This window comes from Onychostoma macrolepis, chromosome 14, assembly GCF_012432095.1.
Source record: "Onychostoma macrolepis isolate SWU-2019 chromosome 14, ASM1243209v1, whole genome shotgun sequence".
NCBI lineage: Eukaryota > Metazoa > Chordata > Actinopteri > Cypriniformes > Cyprinidae > Onychostoma > Onychostoma macrolepis.
Genome location: NC_081168.1, coordinates 9,345,610 through 9,369,937, shown reverse-complemented (window position 1 = coordinate 9,369,937; position 24,328 = coordinate 9,345,610). Strand labels below are relative to the sequence as shown.

Genomic DNA, 24,328 nt, shown 5'->3' with positions numbered 1-24,328 from the left:
TTGTGAATCAAAAAGAAAAACAAATCAATTTATTGATTGGAGTTGTGTGGATTTTCCTTTTTGGGTGAACTATTCCTTTACATGTCAAAGAACAATTCAGACTGTTCTCATGAATTTCCAACCCTTTTACCAAAATTATTGTCAGAAAAATTTACTTTAATGTTAATTATCTATAAATTAATAACTACAAAACATAATTTCAGTTATTTTCAGCTATTACTTATTACCCTGTTTATTTATTTTTTATTTTTTTACAAGTCTATTTAATTTTATTTAGTGTTAATTGAATGTAATGCAGGCTACATTAAAGTTAATACTACTGCTCCTACACATGAGGTTAAAAAAAAAAAGTAATTTTAAGAGTTGCTGGCCCCATTTTGTATCCTATTTGTGGTAAGTATCCTAAATACTTTTGAGGTCGGTGTATCTAGCCTTTAAGCACTCCGCTGGGCTGATTTACCCTAGCTGGGTAAGGGTGATGTTATTATTGTGAACCCTGCATGAGGGCGCAGTTGTGAGTCTGGGAAACACCCTCACTGACGGAGTCCAGCGCCTTGTGGAGGGAGGAGAGAGCGCGAGAAAGAGGGACACAGATGGAGATGGAGGTGGATGTGATTAGAATGCTTATAAGCTGAGACAATATGTGAAAACATTTGAATGATTTCGCGCTCAGTGACAGTTTAAGATATTTTCGTTGTATCTTAATATTACTAAAAATCCGGAAGGGGTGAATATCATTAAGTAAAAGATGATAGTGTATCTTTATTGAAGCGACAGGATGCTGGGGCGACAGACGTATGGCTGAATTTAAGCAAGCTAGTCCGCCGTATGTTGAAAAGAAAGGCCAATATAGGTGGTGTGAATGAAAGAAGAGGGCTTCTCTCTTGGATGGACATGTTTTGAGAGGTGTGGTGGAGGGATGAAGGCGGTGTTGGCATCCAGACGGCAGCGGCTCTTCTATCGGCTCTTCATATGTGCTGTCGGGCTCATCGCCGTCACCTGCTTCGCTCAAATTCTTCATGTAACAGGTGTGTTTATTTATTAACAAGTCTTTCCGCTGCTAATACTGATGTATATCTTGTTAAATGTTTGTGCGTATTTCGCGTCTTTCCGCGGTGCATTATATAGGCTGTATTCCTATACAAATATCATGAGTGTTTTTCATTGTCGTGGAGCATTCATGATTAATTGAAGAGTTTCTATTATATTAAGGTGTTTATTTTATGCAATATGGCTGTGAGCAGCAATAATAGTGTGCATGATCAAACCAAATTATAAGACCCACTAGGAATCAAGAACAGGGTAGGAGTAGGGGGGGTTCATGCTTGAACCCCCCAAAGTCAAAACAAAATGTTTGGGGTCTCTCAAACAGGCATTTTCTTTTCTTTTTTCTTTTTCAAAACCTTTTAAATACGGTTCAAAACCTTTTAAACAACATTCATTACGCAAAAAAGTTGAATTTTAAGTAGCAGGCAGCACGAAATAGATGCCCTCAATCAGAAATCGCGTTCGCCAGCGAGGTAACCATAGCAACAGCTCGCAGCTCACGCGCATTCTTTTAGAAAACAGTGAGCGATATGTGACCCTGGAGCACAAAAGCAGTCTTAAGTAGCGCGGGTATATTTGCAGCAATAGCCAACATTGTATGGCTCAAAATTATCGATTTTTCTTTTATGCTAAAATCATTAGGATATCAAGTAAAGATCATGTTCCTTTAAGATATTTTGTAAATTTCCTACCGTAAATATAGCAAAACCTAATTTTTGATTAATATGCATTGCTAAGAACTTCATTTGGACAACTTTAACGGCGATTTTCTCAATATTTAGATTTTGTTTTTTTGCAACCTCAGATTCCAGATTTTCAAATATGCCAATATTGTCCTATATCCTAACAAACCATACATCAATAGAAAACTTATTTACTCAGCTTTCAGATTATGTTAATATCTCAATTTCAAAAAATTTACCATTTTGACTGGTTTTGTGGTCCAAGGTCATATATAAGTAGGCCACTGGAATATTTGTCACTTTATTGCATATTTACATAAGTTAAAAAAAATCCTAAATGTCTGTTGGGTGCTTGGGGCGCCAAAAATACAATTTGTTTTTTGAACAAATTGCTCATTGTCAGAAATGTACTAAAAATGTTTATCCCCCTAAAAGTAATGGAAGTGTTTGCGCACTTACAAACAACATAATTCTAATTACATAGAACATGATTACTCAATTTCTTTGTGTCATTATTTTTAAAGCATCACGCGCTGTAACCCCAAAAGCAGTAGTGGAGGAGCAGCAGGGACTAAGTGAACTGCAGGGGTGGCAGACCATGGCAGGCATATAATTGGCTGTCTCTAAAGGGCATGACTGTGACAGCTGCTTCAGCCTGACATATTTCACATTGACCTCCCCGGAACCTCTAGAGCACTGTTACCTGGACATCACACCTGTGTCTTGGGTCTTCACTAGGCTATTACTCGTCTCCAGAGGTTGAAGGGTTAAATCAGCAGGGGTTTAGAAGTTCTTCAGACATCAGAGAAGATCTGTTCAGCTGAGTCCATTTAATCACATTGCATTTTTTTTTTTTTTTAGAGATGCCAGATTTAGTTGTAATTAAGGTTCTTACCTGGAGCACTTAGACACTTCAAATGGCTTTTTATGACACCTAAATGAATATAAAATATACCGGCATAGGAACATGTTTATATATGAATTCAAGGGATAATCCAACCAAAAATTAAAATTCTGTCATCATTTACTCATGCTCTTTTCATTCTAAACCTGGAACAAAAAAAAATATTTTTAAGAATGTGTCCATGTTCCAATATTGTTTGAACCCCAAAATTCTTCAAAATATTATTCTTTTCTATTGGGTAAAGAAGAAAGAAAGAAAGATTGATTATAAATTATGATGAATTTTTGTATGACTGCCCAGCAAAGACAGAACGTTTCCCTAACGTTAGTTTTTGGTTCCCATTTGGTTATATTTTTAGGAACCAAATACTTATAACCTTCTGGGAACATTATAATAATGTTAGGGGCGAGTTAGATTAATGTTAGAATAACGTTCTGGGAACCACAAACTAATGTTCTGGAAATGTTAGAATAATGTTATGGAAATGTTATACAAATCAAAAACGTTCTCTTTCCGTTAAGAAAAAAAATTCCTGGCTAACCAAAAACAAACTATAAAAAAAATAACATTCTGGGAACCAAAAACTAATGTTAAGGACTGTTAAGGTTAGTTGATGTATAAAATGTCCATAGACATCAACTTGTCACCTTTCCCTTTTATTTTTGTTCCATTTTAATCAAATTTTTGCCTCCACTTGTGGTCACACAAATGTGGTTACAAAAATTTGATCTCACAATTAACATGAGCTAAAAAAAAAAAAAAAAACACTGATATGTAATAAAGGTTTAAGTAAAAATGGTTTACAATTGAGTATAGCATGTCACACCTCAGGACATCAATTACCGAATGAGTTGTACCAGAGATGACATTTTGACACCCTGTCAAAAAGCACAAACGGATGCTGACAGAGATGAGGAAAAAATATGTACAAACATGTACAATGTGACCTGCTTCTGCATCATCATTCTGTGTTGCTTATAATTTGATCTTTTCACAGTGCCTTTAACTTTTCCAGCTTTGTCTGTGTGAGTAATGAGTTCCTCTGGGAGGCTGAGTCTGAATGTTAAGCAGCTCCTCAAAAATGCCATTGGAATCTGCAGCTGAATGAAACGAGGGGGAATTTTTAGTAACTGGAGCTTCACTTTAATATTAGACCATAACATCACCATTTCAAGAACAATGCAAGTTTAGATGTGGATCTACAGATACGTCAAAAACCGAACAAACAGTAGCTGTAGATACACCTAGGTGATCAACAATTGACTGCTCTGTGCTTGGTGATGATCACAAAAAAATTAACAGGCAACCAAGCATTGAAAATAAAATTAATTATTCAAATATAATTTTCAAATATATAGTTTCCTGTTATGTGTCAATCACATGCTCTTGAATTTTATCCATCACTACTGTGCCATTGTCTACATGTTTTCATTCTGTCTACATATTCTAATATGCAGGCAGTTAGCCTATCGCAGTTATATTTGGAACTGATTAGTTTGCATATGCAAATGAGAACTATCTTTGCCATTTGGTTCTTGGGTGAACCACACCCTCTCTGGGCTCAAATCCAGTTCCACACCACTCATTAATCACTGCTTTTGGATCAGGTTTCCATGGGAACTTGAGAGGAGGGAAGGAAGCACTCTGATTGCCTCAATCTTTTGCCTATTTTTAAATAAGAATTACCCCACTTTTTTAGTGTTCACAGCCATTCATAGTGTTCACATTGTAGGCTACTCTCTCCCAGGTTCAGGAAATAGTCCTCCGTAAAATGCGCTGCACACACTCGAATATTTGCGTTGTACTGTTCTAGAACAGGGTTGTAAATATACTTTAACCACTTATTTTTAGTTGTGTGCTCATTTGGAAGCCCAAACAAAGTACTTTCGCTTTCACAACGAAACACGCAGCGTCTCCATGACATGGCGGCGCGGCAGCAACAACACTACAGCGAGAATAAAAGTTCTGCCCTCTTTCTTTACTTAAACATTTGGGCGGTGTTTTGCAAACCTTCCCACACCGTGATGTAGACATGTGGGGGCGTGTTTTGCTGTTTTAGGGGGGCGAGGTCGAGTCTTAACTTTTATAAAGAATATCTCTTTGGTTTTGAGACTTTAATCTTTGCAACTACAGATCTCATATATGCACAGCTTGTAACACTCCAAAGACAAAGGAACACATGAAATCACATCATATGACCCCTTTAACAGCATTCAAGATGTTTTTAACATTTCAAAACACATTCTCATGTTAGCAGATAGATTACACTTTCACATGTGACCAACAATTCAAATATAAAATATCATAATGAAATATTATCAAAATATTCAACTGACGGCGGTGACAGAACTGACGGAGTTGAAACATCTGACGGTGGTGACGAAAACCTGAATTTGTCTTTTTAACGATCAAATACATTGAATCAATCAATTACTGTATTAAAACAAACACAACAAACAGTGAGTATGTTATTGTTCATAAAGCTTTTATTCAGGAGTCACATTTAAGTATTTTGATATATCATTGGAACACAAAATCTTACGGTGGTGACATCTGACGGTGTTGCCAAATTTGGCATTTCTTTCAGAAAACAAATAAAGTTCATATAGTAGCCATTTTGTTTTTTCCTGTTGACGCTAGGTGCTAATGGAACCTGCTCCAGGAGAATAAAATGATCAAAATATTTAAAATAATTTCCTCAGAAATTGGAAGATGGAAGGTGTTGGTATATGGTTGTGACACAGGAAAAATTAACATCAGGATTTAAAATATCTAAAACTATAAAACTTAGCAGAGCCTGTCTGACATTGATGTACTCTGCAGAGGAGGAACGTGGCAAGGGGTCCTTTAGAGTGACAGCTGCCCCTGATTTTATTACATTTTAATAAATGTCTGACGGTGTTGACAAAAAGTGGGGAAGCAACTTTGAAACCTTATGAAACATGCATGTGTCACTGAAAAACAACCTTGCTTAGATATTAAATGTTGCATAAATGTTCATAAAACAAGGTATTTTTCATCATTAAAAAACATTTTTATCCATTTTATAGCGTATGAATGATTGAACCCTTCTCTATGGACACACTGTTTTAGATGTAGTGAGAAGACAATAAGTGTCGTAGATTTCACATAATAATGATAAAATTATTTTTTACAATTTTTTTATTTTTAAACCTAATAGCAGTTACAATTGCTGGACATGTTTTGTCCCATGTCTCAAGAATGACTGATAGGCCTATATGTGTGTGTGTGTGTGTGTGTGTATCTGTATATATATATATACACATATATACAAACCCGATTCCAAAAAAGTTGGGACACTGTACAAATTGTGAATAAAAACAGAATGCAATGATGTGGAAGTTTCAAATTTCAATATTTTATTCAGAATACAACATAGATGATATATCAAATGTTTAAACTGAGAAAATGTATAATTTTAAGGGAAAAATAAATTGATTTTAAATTTCATGGCATCAACACATCTCAAAAAAGTTGGGACAAGGCCATGTTTACCACTGTGTGGCATCACCTCTTCTTTTTATAACAGTCTGCAAACGTCTGGGGACTGAGGAGACAAGTTGCTCAAGTTTAGGAATAGGAATGTTGTCCCATTCCTGTCTAATACAGGCTTCTAGTTGCTCAACTGTCTTAGGTCTTCTTTGTCGCATCTTCCTCTTTATGATGCGCCAAATGTTTTCTATGGGTGAAAGAACTGGACTGCAGGCTGGCCATTTCAGTACCCGGATCCTTCTTCTACGCAGCCATGATGTTGTAATTGATGCAGTATGTGGTCTGGCATTGTCATGTTGGAAAATGCAAGGTCTTCCCTGAAAGAGACGACGTCTGGATAGGAGCATATGTTGTTCTAGAACTTGGATATACCTTTCAGCATTGATGGTGCCTTTCCAGATGTGTCAGCTGCCCATGCCACACGCACTCATGCAACCCCATACCATCAGAGATGCAGGCTTCTGAACTGAGCGCTGATAACAACTTGGGTTGTCCTTGTCCTCTTTAGTCCGATTGACATGGCGTCCCAGTTTTCCAAAAAGAACTTCAAATTTTGATTCGTCTGACCACAGAACAGTTTTCCACTTTGCCACAGTCCATTTTAAATGAGCCTTGGCCCAGAGAAAACGCCTGCGCTTCTGGATCATGTTTAGATATGGCTTCTTTTTTGACCTATAGAGTTTTAGCCGGCAACAGCGAATGGCATGGTGGATTGTGTTCACCGACAATGTTTTCTGGAAGTATTCCTGAGCCCATGTTGTGATTTCCATTACAGTAGCATTCCTGTATGTGATGTAGTGCCGTCTAAGGGCCCGAAGATCACGGGCATCCAGTATAGTTTTCCGGCCTTGACCCTTACGCACAGAGATTGTTCCAGATTCTCTGAATCTTTGGATGATATTATGCACTGTAGATGATGATAATTTCAAACTCTGCAATTTTTCTCTGAGAAACTCCTTTCTGATATTGCTCCACTATTTTTTGAAGCAGCATTGGGGGAATTGGTGATCCTCTTCCCATCTTGACTTCTGAGAGACACTGCCACTCTGAGAGGCTCTTTTTATACACAATCATGTTGCCAATTGACCTAATAAGTTGCAAGTTGGTCCTCCAGCTGTTCCTTATATGTACATTTAACTTTTCCGGCCTCTTATTGCTACCTGTCCCAACTTTTTTGGAATGTGTAGCTCTCATGAAATCCAAAATGAGCCAATATTTGCGATATGGCAAAAATATCACGATTCACAATATTATCACAATTCTTTGTCATGTTGGATTTTCTATTTTGCAAGTTGTTTGAGCATTACAGCCAAACTAATTTCCCTATTATAAAAACAAAGCCTTTCAAGGTAACAAAATATAAAAAAGTATGGCGGATATTTAGGCCAAAGTGGGTGAAGATAAAAATCGTTGTCATTATTTTATCTTTGTTATTAAAAAATGAGAGCAAAGATACACATTACAAATACACATAATATACAAATAAAATAAACAGTTTGTTTTCAGGTAGTCTACAATAGGTGTATTTAGCAGGAGCATTCAAGAAATTGAATGAACAAATATAAAAATAAAACACTATATAGATTGATTACCAGAGGTGGGGGACTCGAGTCGCAAATTTAAGGACTTGTGACTTGCTTGACTAAATAAAGAAAATGACTTGACTTGACTTGGACTTGAGGTCCAGTGACTTGAGACTTGACTCGGCAGGACTTGACTTTATAACAACTAATTAATATTATAAATCATTGCGAGTGCGACATAATTTGGTAAACAAAACGCAAGCCACTGAACCAGCGGCAGAAGTGATCCGAGTCTGCGCAGTTCATGACATTGCAGGAGCGCAGGAACACAGCGCGCCAAATACACCGAGCAAGAGAATCTCGCGATGTTTGGATTAACACTCTTCCAAACTGTATGCATTTGCAAAGCCAGGACGTCACCACTTCATAAAGGAAATGTATGTAAGCTTGTTCGTTAGTTGAAAACAGCATTGGTCTTAAATTCAGCTTAGGTCTGTCATTAAATTAAAGTGATTATAAATTATTAATCTCGTGTTTGTAATTAACGACGTCAAACTTTAATTTCGCTGGCGTTTCGCCTCTCAAAACAGTGCTTTAGTGTCAAGTATCCCTCTTTGTAAATCAATATATGGAATTGTACCCCGGAAACCACAGTGTTTTCGATTAGTGATATTTCTCTTGAACCCAAAATCCAAGACATGTTGTCAAAATGGCCTTAGTATGAGTTTTTATATTTATAACGATATAGTAATATTTTCAGCGCGGCTGCCAACAGTTCCGTTGAGCCCACAGCTAGAGTTACGCGCGTCTCTAAGCAACACACTGAATACTGAACGAATCCAGGGATTCGAACGAATCGGTTGAGTGATTCAGTGGCCCATTCTTGCTTGTTCATGAACGAATCAATTTTGAATGAATCAGTTCAATGAACGCTTCTGTGATAAAGCAGTGATTTGCCACCACTTACTGGTGGCATTAATGTCGTAGAGTAGGCCTATCATTTCATATTTCTATATTCAATTTTTTTAATGATCTTTTTCCCCCAACAGAACAAACAGAAAACAAAAACGAAACAAAACAAAAAGCTTAGGCAGACTTTAAATGCACAGCTGTCAATTTAGTTCTTATTAAGATAAAATCAAAGAAATCGATAAGTTACAGGGCAAGATACATAAACATTAACAGTAATAGGTTTCTTGTTTTGAGCCATGATGACAATAGTTTTCAAGAACAATGTTTGGGTGTCTATATCCGATGAAAAATTTGGGTCCATTTTATTTCTGATATAAGGGGTGATTTGTAGTCAACATATTATTTTAAATTGAATAGCATGTTTTGTTACACACTGAAATTCTTTAGCGTGCTCTGAGACTGAATCCCAAGCTTCACTGGAGATATTTAGTGCAAAATCATCTCCTAGGATGGTCAAACTCAATATAACATAAATATGAGATACATATTTTTATCTTGTATTTTTATCAATATTTTCTCAATTATAGACTTATCAGTATACAAAGTAGTATTTTGCCTATTTTCAAAATGTTATATTTAAAACATTATTTAAAATGTATAATTAAAAAAGTTAATTTCTGAGGAAAAATGAATAAGGTCGTGTGGCAAAAATATATTTGTTCCTGTTTGATACTGTGACTTGACTTGACTTGACTTGACCCTTATCAGGACTCGACTTGACTTGACTTGCTTGATTTGTTTGTACTGTGACTTGAGACTTGCTTGAGACTTGAACATGTGTGACTTGCCCCCACCTCTGTTGATTGCTATTAAAGCAACTGTATTAAAGTTTTTCAGTCAAGAGTAGTGAGTGATTTTTCTCTTTGTGTTTTATTAACATTAAAGGAATAATTCACCCCAAAATTAAAATAGGCTAGTGTTTGATTTTTATACCTTCATTTACTCACTCAAAAGTTGTTTTAAACCTGAACGAGTTTCTTCTGCTGAAAATAAATGCTATTTTGAATAATGTGGAAAACCAAACACTTGCTGGTCTACAGTAACTTCCATAGTATTTTTTTTTTCCTACTGTTAAAGTCAATAGGTGCGTTTACATGGAGCATTGTAATCGGTTTAAAAGTCCAATCCGAATGAAAATGCTCCATATAAACACCTCAATCGGAATAAAAATGCCCAAACCGAATGAAATTGTAATCGGTTTGAGAGGGGTGGGATAAACCTTTCTATAAACCGAACAAAATTAAAATCCTGCCATGTAAACACTTTAAACCGATTACTTTGCGTCTACGTCATCACGTCCAGAGGTCGGGTCGTCAGAACGTGAACGTGATGATGTCGGCAACGGTACATTCTGTGATTTGGGGACACCGACACTACAGTAGAGACTGGGTAATAGTGGAGGTATAAAGTTAAAATTTCCATTATACAGTTAAAAACACATTAGAAAGGAGAACGCTTGCTGTGTGACGGACTATCTGCTCTCATGTCCGGAGTGAAAAACAGATCTGAAATGAAGCGCAATTTTCTGCTTTTCAGCTTAGAAACAACACAGTGATGATAGTGAAAGTAGCTCAATGAAAATAAACAACTTGACCAAAAGTTGCCTTTGTCATTTGTATTTGTATAGATGACAGATTCATAATTTCCGATCTGCTTGAATTTATACGTGCTCACGCCATGAATGTTGTACGAAACACGATTGTGATAAAGCAATGCTCCTTTGATTCATTGTTCAGCAACTCTTGGTAAGAAATCGTGTATTTGTTCCATTTAAGTACAGTACAACTTTGTAGTATCAGAATTAATCTCAGCTGCATTACAGAGGGGCGTATGATTTCTATGATCGCGTTCTGGCCATATGACTGAGCGCTTGAATGAACGCAAGGGATTCAAATATTAACCGTTTATTCTAAGCAGTGCAAACAGATATTAAAAATATTAACGTAAATATGGGCGTTTTTTCCTCTGGTGACTTGTTTTTGTTGTCACTGTAGGCTATTAGCATATCTTAAAATCGAAAGCACAGGCACATGTAAACACCATATCGGATTAGATAACGTCTCATGTAAACAGTTCATCGAATCTTTCAATCGGAATGATTTTAATCGGAATGACAAAAAAGTGTACATGTAAACGCACCTAGTGTGAACCAGCAACTGTTTGGTTACCCACATTCTTCAAAATATCTTCTTTTGTGTTCAGCACAAGAAAGAAATTAATACAGGTTTGGGACAACATGTGAGTGAGTAAATAATGACAGAATTACAATTTTAGGGTGAACTATCCCTTTAATTATAGTCGGCAGCATGTTTAGTACTGTCCCTTTAAGACCTGCACGCATCTAATATACAGGCAAGCATCCATTTCTCGCAGCTGTTTACCTTCATTTCAGACATAACCAACTGAGTCTATACATAAACCTGGTGTGTTTTGACAGTATTAGCACGTTGCACTGTAGGGGGCGAGAACGAGTCTTCGAACCTGTGTGCACACTCCCACTCCTATTTGTAAATATTAAGCCGCAAAACGTCTATTTAAATATGACTTCTTTGTGTCTCTGTGTTAATGTATGGCGCAGACGCGCGGGTTTGTTCACTCATACAGAAGACCGCGTGATGCTTGCGGCGATATTAACGTCTGTCGTCTCACTAAATGAGGACATAAATACATGAACAACATCTCCAGAACTGCTCTGAGAGTCACTTCATGAGCATTCGAGCGTTTCATTTGAGAAAAACTATCCTCACGGCAACCCGTCAAAATAAAAGTTCGGTTTCACTTGAAGACATTGGGCAGAACGTAATAGGCTACTACTACTAAAACTATTAAAACCTTATCTTTAAGGAATAATCATACAATGTCTTCAATGTTATTATCAATATTAAATTCTTGATGACTGCTAGTTGTTTACTACTAGTAGTGAATTTATTCTGATCTACTTGTCAGAATTCAAATGAGCCATTTTAATCTAGATTAATTCCAAGATTACAGTGAGATTAATCTAGATTAAAAAAATTAATCTATGCCCACCATTTATATATATATATATATATATATGTATATGTACATGTGTATATATGTATATGTATACGTATACAGTAGCCTATATGTGAAGAGTTCATTTGCAAAAACCGATAAATGCCACTTTAAAAAAAAAAAGAAGAACATTGGAATGCGCAATTAAAAAACGTGATTTCTTAAAAAAAAAAAAAGCATCGTTTTTGCAAATGAACTCTTCATATATATATATATATATATATATATATATATATATATATATATATTAATCGCGTCCAAAATAAACGTTTTTGTTTGCATAATATATGTGTGTGTTCTGTGTATATTTATTATGTATATATAAATACACACACATACAGTATATATTTTGAAAACATTTTCATGTATTTACATGTCTATATATTCATGAAATTTATATTATAAAGAAATATATTTAATATATAAAAATAACATATTTTTCTGAAATATATACGTGCATGTGTGTGTGTGTATTTTATATATACGTAATCAATATACTCAGTACACATATATTATGTAAACAAATCTTATTTTGGATGCGATTAATCGCAATTAATCGTTTGACAGCACTAATATATATATATATATATAGCAGCAGCATTTGTGCCAATGTAATACCTTTCACAAAAAAAAAAAAACTTGGACCACTAAAAATAAAAGTCTATGTGTTTTTACAGCCCATTCCAAAGAGGATTCGGACCTGACTTGGGCCCGGCGTAAACTAACCCAGCAGATCATAGAGGAGAACCAGACATCCAGTACACCCAGAGCTGGTGAGTGAAACCCTGAGCAATTCTCTCTTATTATTCGCCTGTCTCTCCGTATCACATCTCTCCATATCTTTCGCCCTGCCTCCTCATTCTGTGAAATGATGCAGACAGGTGCCCTCTTCATAGTCAAGCCCCCTTTGAGGCTTGTGTTACTAAGCAACGGAATCCCTAATTTCAGAACAGAGCATAGTCTGTTTTAAGCATTCAAAGTGTGCCACTTTAGAAAGATACGTCATATGCCCTTTTTTCCTTCAATCAACTCCACAAATCACTCATCCCCAGAGGTGTTTCTCTTTTTCATTTATTTTCTTTTTTTCTTATCCACTCTCCTTTTCACTCACTTTCTCATCTTTAGAAATGAGAGATTTCACAGGTTTTAGTGATATATATACATCAAAACTTCAGAGTTCTGATGTCCCACAACCTCTCTGACTTTTATACATGATAATATAGTCCGTGATGTTAATTAAATTGCAATCATTTTTCAGACTGCATATGATTCACTTTAATAATGTAAAACATTTTTCATACTTTAGTGCAGAGAAAAAATTGTCAATGGTTATTTGCTTGCACTCTCTTTTTTTAAATTAACATTTAATAATTCATCTGTATATGTTATTATCCATGCTTATATATTATTACTATTTAGTGAAAGTTGTTTGCAATGCTTTTTGGAAAATAAATGTTTAAAAACAGCTAACTAAGATGTCAGCGGTAGCGTAGGCTGAGCAAATTGATTTTGGAGGACAAATGTAAGGCTCTAAAAGCTCTTCAAATCATTACACCCCTTTAATTATTTATAAATCCTTTTGATTTATGAAATTCAATAAGGAAGTCCTTGGTAAATTTAATCTTAAATGTAACTGAGCAGCTATTGATTCCAGCTGTGCATCAAGATAACAGATTTAATAGTATTACTCACATTAATCAAGACAAATTTTCCATTGCATTTGACATTATCTAGTGAAGTAATGAAAATTCTATACAAGAGAAGTTTAAAAACAGAAAAGCTGTGATTGTTATTAATCTGTGCATTTAATAGGGTGTAATTTCCTCTTCTCTTTATTTCATGGCTGTTTATTAGACAGTTGGCCTCTTTAAGGCAGTCAAAGCAAGAAACGTCTTTACGCTGACTGCATCTCAAGAAGCTGTGCGCTAAAGTATGACCAGTCCTCTGATTTAACTAGGCCCACTCTTCCTGGCCTCTCTGCACTATTACAGATTAGCTAAAAGGCTGGTCAATTCAATTGCCACTTAGTTACCATAGACAAAAGCTTCTTAACAACCTTAAGTTAAATGGAGCACATTGCCTTCATAAGGACTACATCAGTGAAGTAAGAAAGTACAACACTAGATAGATCAGTGTTCTCACAGATTAAATACAGTTTGCTTTACCTTTTTTGTTTGTTTGTTTGTTTGTTTGTTTGTAAATTAGTTTTTTCCCCTTCCACAGTATACATCTGAATATGTGGTTAGATCTTACCATGTCGGTCACAATTTTTTAGGGTCATAAGAAATGCTTTGTAAAACAGAATAAGGTTTAATAGCAACTGCGCTGTCAGATGTGAAACCTTTATCTTATGTGACCTTTAATGTAAGCATTAATGTGCTAAATGTTATTATCACCAGAGCTGTCAAGTTTGTCTCATAGTGTTTGAAGGGGAAAGTGGGCAAAATGTTAGCCTTGCTTTATCGATTGCATAGTTTCTGGATTTCTGGTGGTCTCTATTCACAAAAATGTTCACTTTTCCACTCAGCTATCCATGAATTTCCTGAGGACATCTTCACTAAGGGACAGAGGAGGCATGGGGCAATTCTACTGCATGTGTTTTGTGTAAGTATACCACAGTACAGTGAGAAAGGGGGGGACTGACTAAATAATGCAAAGTGCAAAGATTTTTTTTTTTTTTTTTTTTTGAAAGACATCAATATTTTTATTCAGCAAGGAAGCATTAAATTGGTAAGATGTTACTGTAAAGAAGATTTATGTTTTAAATAAATACTTTACTTTGTACAGTATATGTATTACAGTATGTAATATGAGTTGCACAAAAAATAACTAAATATGCAGCTGTTTTCAACATTAATATTAATATGAAGTTTTTCTTGAGCACCAAACTAGCATATTAGAATGATTTCTAAAGGATCATGTGACACTAAAGACTGGACTAATGGCTGCTCAATATTCAGTTTTTTCAAAATGTATGAAAATAGGAAATAGTTATAATTCATGGTATAACAGTTTGTTTTTATGACAAATGTTTTTATGATCAAATAAATCCAACCTTGGTGAGCATCATAGACTTTTAAAAGAGTTCAAAAATACTTTAAAAATGGTAGTGTACATTTCCTTTTTTATTTTTATTCCTTTGTTTACTTGTAAGGATGCATAGCAAAATTCAAAATAATGATATAACTAAAAATGAAAGACTTCATTCAGTACAGTCTGTATGTATAGCACTGTTATTGTTATCTTGTAAAGGTTAAATAATGATTCTCTGCTGCACTGTGTGCTCTTGTGACCACAGGCAGTTTACATGTTCTACGCCCTTGCCATTGTCTGCGATGTCTACTTTGTCCCCTCTCTGGAAAAAATCTGTGAGGTGAGTGTACTTTTCCAACTGCTCCTTACTGTGAAATATCAGAGCATATGCTGAGCTTGAGTTTGTATTTTCAGAATCTGCACCTCAGTGAGGATGTTGCAGGTGCCACTTTCATGGCAGCAGGCAGCTCTGCCCCTGAGCTTTTCACATCTTTGATTGGTCAGGCTTCTAGCAATGTTTTTCAATAAGTTGTTGCTGTAAATAAGTCATCAATAAATAATTGTGTCTTCATATCAGGTGTGTTCATCACCAAGGGGGACCTGGGGTTGGGAACTATTGTGGGATCAGCTGTTTTCAACATCCTGGTCATCATCGGAGTTTGTGGAATATTTGCTGGACAGGTAGAATATGCATATTTATTACATTAAATATGAAAAGTTACAGATTCTCGTGACTTTTCACCGTTCCTGCTTCACAGACCATCACTCTGACCTGGTGGCCGCTCTTCCGTGACTCTATCTACTACATCCTCTCAGTGTTGGCCTTGATTCTGGTAAGCAGAAGTATGACTGTGTCTAAATATTGAATTTATAGTCACACTTTATTCATTTTTGTGTTTGTTTTTGTGCATTTCAGATCATATATGATGAAAAAGTAATTTGGTAAGTGTGCTGAAATCATAAAGAAGGTGTAATAATGCTCATTGATATTGAAGTGAATTGAGCTTATAGCATAATCATATAATATCACTGTTGCAGGTGGGAGACTATAATGCTCATATCAATGTATGGAGTTTACATCCTTATCATGAAGTGAGTATATTTATTATTCACAGTAACAGTCAAAATGTAATTTATGTTAATATGTATATTATATTCATTTCTTTATTTTTTAACATACTTGCATGTAATTTTCTCATGATATAATATGAGTTTGTGTGTGTTTCTTACAAGGTTTAACAGTCAGATTTGGGGCTGGGTAGAGCAGAGGTTTGGTATTCCAGGTCAGCCGTGTTTGGTGAGCAGTCTGCGCAGAGATGTGTCGGTAGGAGAGGCAAGCCCACACTGTGACACCTCCATGATCCTCTTGAAGAAAGGTGTGTGTGGGTGGAGGGTGGAGCTGTGTGGATCATACTGAGTGCTTGTGTATTATAAAGTATCACGTCTCTCTCTCTCTCTCAGGTCAGAATGCGGGTGGCCAGGACTCCCCGGTGGTGATGGTGGATGAGTTGATGAGTCTACACCCTCACCAGTTCTCTTTCTCAGAGGCAAGCCTCCGTGTCATGATCACGCCCCACTTCTCCCCCCGCACTCGCCTCAGCATGGCCGGACGCATGCTCATCACTGAGGTACTGGCTGGATGCTTGCTCGCTTTGTGCACGTCTGGATGGGACAACAGCACCTCCGTTTCTCAACCAAGAATATAAACTGTCAGGCTAGTTTGATATAAAATATGGATTATAGGAAGCTATTAGAGTTCTCATATATTCTTTATTAGTGTATCAACTTTGCCTCAGAAATGAATGATTTATTGTCTTGTTTTCCAGTAAAAAAAATATTTCCGTGTCCTTAAAACCAAATAAAATTCATTTTAGAAATAAAACGTATAAGATATTAAGACTAGAGCAAGTGAATACACTACCATTCAAATGCTTGGGGTTGGTAAGATTTTTAAAAATGTTTTTGAAAGTATTGCTTACGTTCACCAAAGCTGGATTTATTTGCTCACAGTAAAAACAGTAATATTATGAAATAAAATTACATTTTAAAATAACTGTTTTCATATAATTTAGCGTAATTTATTCTTGTAATGGCAAAGCTGAATTTTCAGCAGCATATTTTCTCTAGTTTTGTGTCACATGATCCTTCAGAAATCATTTCTTCTTTCTTATTATTCTTCATTTCAGGAGTTGTCTTTCTTACATTTCTATTATTATCAATGCTGAACACAGTTTTGCTACTCAGTAAATTTCAAAAGAACAGCATTTATTTTAAATAGAAATATTTTGTAACATTATAAATGCACTGTAGAAAATCGTAAAATAATGGTCAAATGACTGGCAGCTATGGCTGCCAAACAAAACCCATAAAATTACAGTAAAATATCTTAATTGAAAGTTAATTTTACAGAAATTTTTCTTAAAGATTTTACAGGGGAAAGAAATGTTATTTTACAGATTTTTCCTTGTCAGTTACGATAATTTACTTTAATTTTACGGTTTTTGTTTTGTTTGTGTCTTTACTGTCACTTTTAATGAATCCATCCTTTTATGAATCCTTGCTGAGTTTAAGTATTTCTTTAAAACAAAGCTGACCCCAAATTTATAACAGTAGATTATATCTTGAATTTTTCTTTCTCCATTTAACAAATAGTTTTTCTTGTTTTAAGCATAAATCAAAAAGTTTGAGAAAAAAGCTTCTTGAGGTTTATGCTTAAAATTAAAAATTATTGGCTTCGAGATAGGAAAACTTAATTCAATACACATTCCCATTAAGTCTTATTTTACACAGTTTTTAATCTCATATAACTTGTTTCTTGTTTAAATTATGATTTAAGAAAGACGATAAGTGCTTCCAAAATTAGGAAACACAAAAATGAGAATCGATCACATTCAGTAAGAAATATAAAATACAATTTTTGTTCTCAAGAGAAAAATGTGAGAAGCAAGACAGTCAGTTTGAGGTCATTTAATGTCACTGCGTTCTTGGAGAATTATTAAAGAGATTTCATTTATGGTTTCTCTTTTCTATGGGTCCTTTAATACGACCCTTCAGCTGTAACTTCTGCAACTGGTAGGATCTGTGACTGATTCAATCCTTAGATCATCTGCTGTCATTTCCTGTGTAACTGAGAGTTTACTCCTCAAATGTCTGCAATAGTATTTCTTCCTTGGTGTAGGCATCCTCAGACTCTACTCCTGATTCCCATTTTGTTTAACCTTATGTACCCATTCTGTTGTATGTTTAAGCAAATGCTTTATTCCATCAACAGTCGTTCACATGACTTGCTTGTTGGCTTGACTCTTGCAGTTCTTGCATGTCATCTCTACAACACTCGAATGGACTGTGCTTTACCTTGGTCTTGCGATGTGTTCAGCAAGCCTGACTCTGAAACTTTGTCCTCTCCATTTCTCATCTAACTGAATCTCATTCATTTGAAGGGGTTCACACTGGGTCTCCTCCTGGGTCTGAATGTACATCTCTCACATCTTCTGTCTTCAACAGAGGCAGAGACTGATTAGAAACAGGAGCCCTGGAGACAGCAGTGGCAGCGGAGCAGGGGACACTCCTGGCCAAGATTGTCCAGGCATGGAGGGGGTTCCTTGGGGTCTGGAGAATGGAGGGGCACTTGACAGTGAAACGCAACCCCTGGAGGAACCTCGGCAGAGGGGCCAAGGAGGGGATTTAGAACAAGTAGCAGACATAGAGGACACACAGCCTAAAGATGATGAGGAAGAGGAGGAAGAAGAGGCAGATGAAGAACAACCCTTCAGACCTCTTACTGTGCCAGGTGAGTTAATATTAAACATTAATCATAGATCAATCATATATTTAAAAAATGTCTTGAATAAAATAAAAGCATGAATATTTTACATAAGTATATATGTATGTGTATGTATATGTATGTGTGTATATATATATATATGTATACACACTGAAAAAATATACATATATACACATACATATTCAATTTAATGTACAAATTATTAAGAAATTAATGTAAAATTACTTAAACTAAAATAGTATTTTCACTACAATAATCTTTATGTACAAAATCTTGTGTGTGTGTGCGGGTGTGCGTGTGTGTGTGTGCATGTGGAATCTTGGAATCATGTGGAACCCTCTGTGCTGTTGCTGAAAAATTAGATTCATCCAGAATCAATTTAGAATTTGATTAGGACTCTCTGATTCAAAAACAAATTGTATCATAAGGGGCATAAAGTCTCCCACCCCTAGTGGATGTGTTTATAAATGATTCCAAAACATGATATTAAACCATTATTCAGAATAACAGGACAACACATTGAGTTTATTGTGGTTCATCTGTCTCCAATTTTTTTCCACATCCTGATTAGAAGAATGGCCCTCATTTTTGGCCCCTTAAGGACCATAATCCATTAGTCTGAGAGCCATTTCTAGATAATGGGGGCATGCATTTTAGATTCATGCACTAGTGTTATGATTATAGAAAAGTGATGAGAGCTCTCAAACCTCTCGGGGCTGATGTGGCTTGCAATCAAATGAACTTCATCACTCCTGAACAATTGAACATCTTACTGAAGATGACATTAAGGGTGAAAATTGCAATTTGAAGAGCTCAAAAGGAAAACCTTTGAAACATTTGAATAACAAAAGCCAAATAAAAAGAGCTCACGAATACTGAGTTCAAGTATCATTCGCCTGTCTTTGTCCTGTTGGTGATATTTTGCATGTATACTCACAGAAAAAAGGTACAAAAACTGTCCCTGTGGCAATACGCAAATGTACATATCATCTCCTTAAGTGTACATAAATAGTGCATTATTAGTAGCTTTTTGAAAGGGTACCGCCCTAGTGAAAGCTTTTGCATCTTTTTATGTATATGTGATACTGTTTTTGTCCTGTAGGTGGAGCCTGGTATGAAGTGAGGTAATGATTTAATGAAGTACTTTTATCCACAGAGGGGCGCTGGGAGCAAGTCAGGTGGGTGTTGTCATGGCCCTTAGGCTGCCTTCTGTACTACACTGTCCCAAACTGTGTTTTGCCTTGCTGGGAGCGCTGGTTCATGGTTACCTTTGTGGCCTCAACACTCTGGATTGCCGTGTTCTCCTACCTCATGGTGTGGATGGTGAGATCAATGCTTCATTGTCATGTGGGAATGTCTCAGTATATGATATGTTGGGCTGTTAACACACATTATCTTTGTTGCAGGTCACCATTATCAGTTTTACACTGGACATTCCAGATGTTGTCATGGGTATTACGTTTCTAGCAGCAGGAACCAGTGTCCCAGACTGCATGGCTAGTCTCATAGTTGCCCGTCAAGGTGCTAAGATCCCCGTACTCTTCCTATTCCTGAACACATATAGATTTAAAAGATCATTGTGTTTGTAAAGTCGAGTTGATTGGTCAGATGAATGAATGTGTCTGGTGCTGCAGGTATGGGAGACATGGCGGTGTCCAACTCGATTGGCAGCAACATCTTTGACATTCTGCTGGGTCTTGGTTTCCCGTGGGCTTTGCGCACTCTAGTGGTTGATTATGGGTCAACGGTGAGTTTGTATTTATTTTAACTAGGGACTTGTCATAGTGGTCACTGATGTATTCTAATTATTTTTCGGTAAAACTTTACAATAAGGTTCATTAGTTAACAACATTAGTGAACATGAACTAAGAATGAACAATACATCTACAACATTTGTTAATCTTAGTTAATGTTAATTTCAGCATTTACTAATGCATTATTAAAATCACAAGTTGTGTTTGTTAACATTAGTTAATGCACTGTGAACTAACATGAATAAACAATGAACAACTGTATTTTCATTAACTAACATTAACAAAGATGAATAAATAGTGTAATAAATGCATTGTTCATTGTTTGTTCATGATAGTTAATACATTAACTAATGTTAACAAATGACACCTTATTGTAAAGTGTTACCTATTTTTCTAATGATTGTGTATCAATCAATAAATTAACTAAATTATATTAATTAAAAAAAAAGAATATATATATATATATATATACACACACAGTGGGTTCTTTTTTAATAAATCTGCAAAAATGTCAACAATTCTGTGTTTTTCTGTCAATATGGGGTGCTGTGTGTACATTAATGAGGAAAAAAAATGAACTTAAATGATTTTAGCAAATGGCTGCAATATAACAAAGAGTGGAAAATTTAAGGGGGTCTGAATACTTTCCGTACCCACTGTGTGTATATATGTATATATATGTATGTATGTATATATATTTAAAATACATAAGATCCCCTCTGTTCCATTTCTTTTCTTTTAATTTTTGCTTTCTACATTTTTATTGACCTCATAAACACACCCCATATTTTGTGTTTTATGCAAAGTGTTATTTTAGAATTATTTATAGAATATTTTATATTTATATTATATTGTAATAGATTTTATTTATATAGTTTTTATTTTAATTTTAGTTTACGTTTTATTCGTGTTTTTTAATATTAAGTTTGTTTAATTTATTTTTTATTTTAGTTTTCTAACTTTTGTGCTTCAACTTCAACCTATTTAAGTCAAATTTTTTCTATTAAGTTTTTTAATTTAACCTTAATTTAACATTTTTTCCTTTTATTTGGACATTAACATTTATTTGTTTTTATTGGCCTTATCAATGCAGCATTTGTTGTGTTTTATGTAAAGTGTTGTTTTAGTGTTATTTATTGAATATTTAATAATATTTCTATACTTACAGTAATTGTATTAATATTTTTTATAGTTTTCATTTTAATTTCAGTTTCATTTGTAATCTGTTTTATTAGTTTCTTTAAATATGAAGTTTTCATTGCTTTTTATTTTCATTTTAGTTAAAGACTCTGGTTCTGTGTACCACCAAAACATTCATTTGATTCTTACAGCATTCTCTCTTGGTCTTCCTCCAGGTCTTCATTAACAGTAAGGGGCTGGTGTACTCAGTGATTCTTCTCCTTGCTTCTGTTTTTCTCACTGTAAGGTTATATTTTGAGAACTCTATCTTGATCTTATATTTATGCTTGTACATATTTTGTAATCTTTGTCTCATGGGCTGTTTTCTGTCTGTCATTGTTTGTTTGCACAGGTCCTGAGCGTGCACCTGAACCACTGGAGGCTGGACCGGAGGTTAGGCCTCGGGCTTATGTTCCTGTATGCCATCTTCCTGCTCTGCTCCATCTGCTTTGAGAAACTCTAGATCCTGCTTTCCATGTTTTGCTTAGCTGTAGGGTAGATCTAGACCTAGATAACCACATTTTACCCCCAGTCACTGCCTTTATTAGTAGCGGTTATTTCAGCCATGGTTTGAGGCCGGAGTAGTGAACGTTACATTTTGAATCGTGACTCTGCTCCGGTTGGTTCTACACACGGCTTTAAGCCAATCACCTGCTAGAGAGTGCTGCCGAACTCAAAGAGACTCTACTTCACACTGTACCTCTGAAACATTTCTACTTGGCATACAGAGCTTCTTTAAGAGAACAAAATCAGTTTCAATTACAAGGTGTGATGAATTTATACAAGCGGTATTAAATGTTTACAGCACACAGGACACTTCCTCTAGCCTCTCCTTTTGCATATTTCTATTCTGAAATCTTATAGTCACAATCAAGCATGATACGAAGAAAAATATGACACTGCAAAAGTGTTACTACTAAAAAGAGTTCTATTAACTCTTGTAACAGATCACTCAATTAATTGCATTACTTTGCCTTATTTATTTTTGACTTTAGGTCTGTAAAAATGTGTGCATTAGGATTGGAGGATTTTCCTGTTTCAGTATATTTAAGAGCAGTTTGTTCATTTGTGTGTTGTTCCTTGAAAAAGAAAATATTCTGGGATTTTGGAAAGCATTTCTTGTAGTATTACTGATTAACCAAAAACATCCCCTGTCTTTGGTAAGTGTTTACATACCAAACATGCATAGTTTTATATAAAGTCCCACTTAGAGGTGTCTGCTGCACATTTTGATATGTTGTAATGAAATTACTTTTGTGCCCTGCTGCAACACTATGAATATGAACATGAGAAAGTAACAATCAAATAAATCTTTAACAATGTGTAACCATTATTCACAAATAACTGCTTTATACACAGGCCTTTATTGTGTTAAAAGCACCAAATGAAGATGTTTGGAATCTCAATATAGTTATAATATATATATATATATATATATTTTTTTTTTTGATCATATATTGCATACTGTCTACAGGACAGATAATTAATTATAATTAACATAATTTAAATTCATAATCAAATGTTTCATAATCAAGGGATTTGGTACAGCAGTGTTTTAATTGTTGTAAAGTTATCTTTAAAATTATTTTTGACATCTTATCCTGATTAAATGTGCTTATGTTTAGTTCTGTTGTATATTTAATTTTTAAAGACATGTATTGCTTAAGTCCCAGACACAAAAATTTTGTTGCTTGTGGTTTGCAGTTCTCTTAGTACTAATGAGCAAAATGTAAATTATTTAATTTGTCCAGAAGATTTTCATTTTACCACTCACATTAAAAAGTATGTGTTAATTAAATGAATGTGAGAAATAAATTGTAAACGGCAAGTTACAGCCTGAGTAAACATCTTATTATGTTCCCGTTTGTTTTCATTTTAGAAGTCACAATCAAGCAGCTCAATATCTCACCATTTGTTACAGTTTTGTCTATATTCTTAAAGATATTTGTATGTTGTTGAGTGCAATAAAACAAGGTCTGTGCAATACCCCAAAACATCACTGTAATGAGTCATTTGCATTCTTCTCATTGAACTTACGGAAGTGTCACAAATAAAGTTTCATTTTGTGAACACATCTGAGATCCTGAAATCTTTTTAAGAATCAGTTAAGCATCAGTTGAGAAACACATTTTTAGGAAAGAAAGTTTTGTAATTTTTACATTTACTGTAACAGCTTATATCTTCTCTGTGCTCTTCAGTCTAGCAATGTGTGTTGATCTGATCCTTAAACTTAAATAGGCCCAATAATTAAACAAGATTTTTATTTTAGATTTTTTTTTTTCATTAAGGATGAATTTTGAACTTTAGATTTATCAAAGAATTCTAGAAAAAAAAAAACGTTTCCACAGAACGTTAATCAGCACAACTGTTTTCAAATTTGACAATAATAAGGAATATTTCTTGAACACCAAATCAGCATATTAAAATGATTTATGAAGGATCATGTGACAATAAAGACTGGTATATTGATACTGAAAGTTCAGCTTTGCATCGCAGGAATAAATGACATTTTAAAATATATTCAAATAGAAAACATTTATTTTAAATACTTTTTTATTGTATTTTTGATCAAATAAATGCTGCCTTGGTGAGCATAAGAAAAAAAAAACATTAAGAATCATACAACCCTAAACGTTTGAACAATAGTGTAAATTTATTAACAAAACCAATGATCACACCAACCATTCACTGATATATAAAGGTTAAATTCATAGAAGAATTTCAGTTAGCTTAATATAGTTTGAGGAAACGTTGTCATCAAAATCTTATATATATTTGCTTTTCTCCAAAGTACACCCAAAATAAGTTATGTTCTTTACTATGTTCTTGTTGTTTTGTTTCTTTCTGTTTTTGAACACGTTTCATCAAAGACGGTGGAAGATGAGAGATGTTAGTCCTAT

General features: G+C 34.9%; 1 protein-coding gene across 4 annotated transcripts; it reads left to right on the top strand.

The window, feature by feature from the left end:
- The first annotated feature begins 452 nt into the window (after nt 1-452).
- Nucleotides 453-23,470, top strand: slc24a6a (solute carrier family 24 member 6a). Of its 4 annotated transcripts, none has more exons than XM_058798038.1 (17): nt 453-1,028; nt 12,356-12,451; nt 14,206-14,282; nt 14,977-15,051; nt 15,126-15,210; nt 15,289-15,392; nt 15,470-15,544; nt 15,628-15,653; nt 15,750-15,803; nt 15,945-16,087; nt 16,173-16,258; nt 18,216-18,501; nt 19,652-19,818; nt 19,902-20,016; nt 20,130-20,242; nt 21,605-21,670; nt 21,781-23,470. In XM_058798038.1, the coding sequence occupies exons 1-17, from the start codon at nt 863-865 to the stop codon at nt 21,889-21,891; spliced, it is 1,845 nt and encodes a 614-aa protein (XP_058654021.1). In that variant the 5' UTR covers nt 453-862; the 3' UTR covers nt 21,892-23,470. The 4 variants fall into 4 exon arrangements, with proteins under 4 accessions (XP_058654021.1, XP_058654020.1, XP_058654022.1 ...); XM_058798037.1 differs by having other exon boundaries at nt 16,173-16,339; XM_058798039.1 differs by lacking the exon at nt 453-1,028 and adding an exon at nt 8,014-8,107 and having other exon boundaries at nt 16,173-16,339.
- The last annotated feature ends 858 nt before the right edge of the window (nt 23,471-24,328 follow it).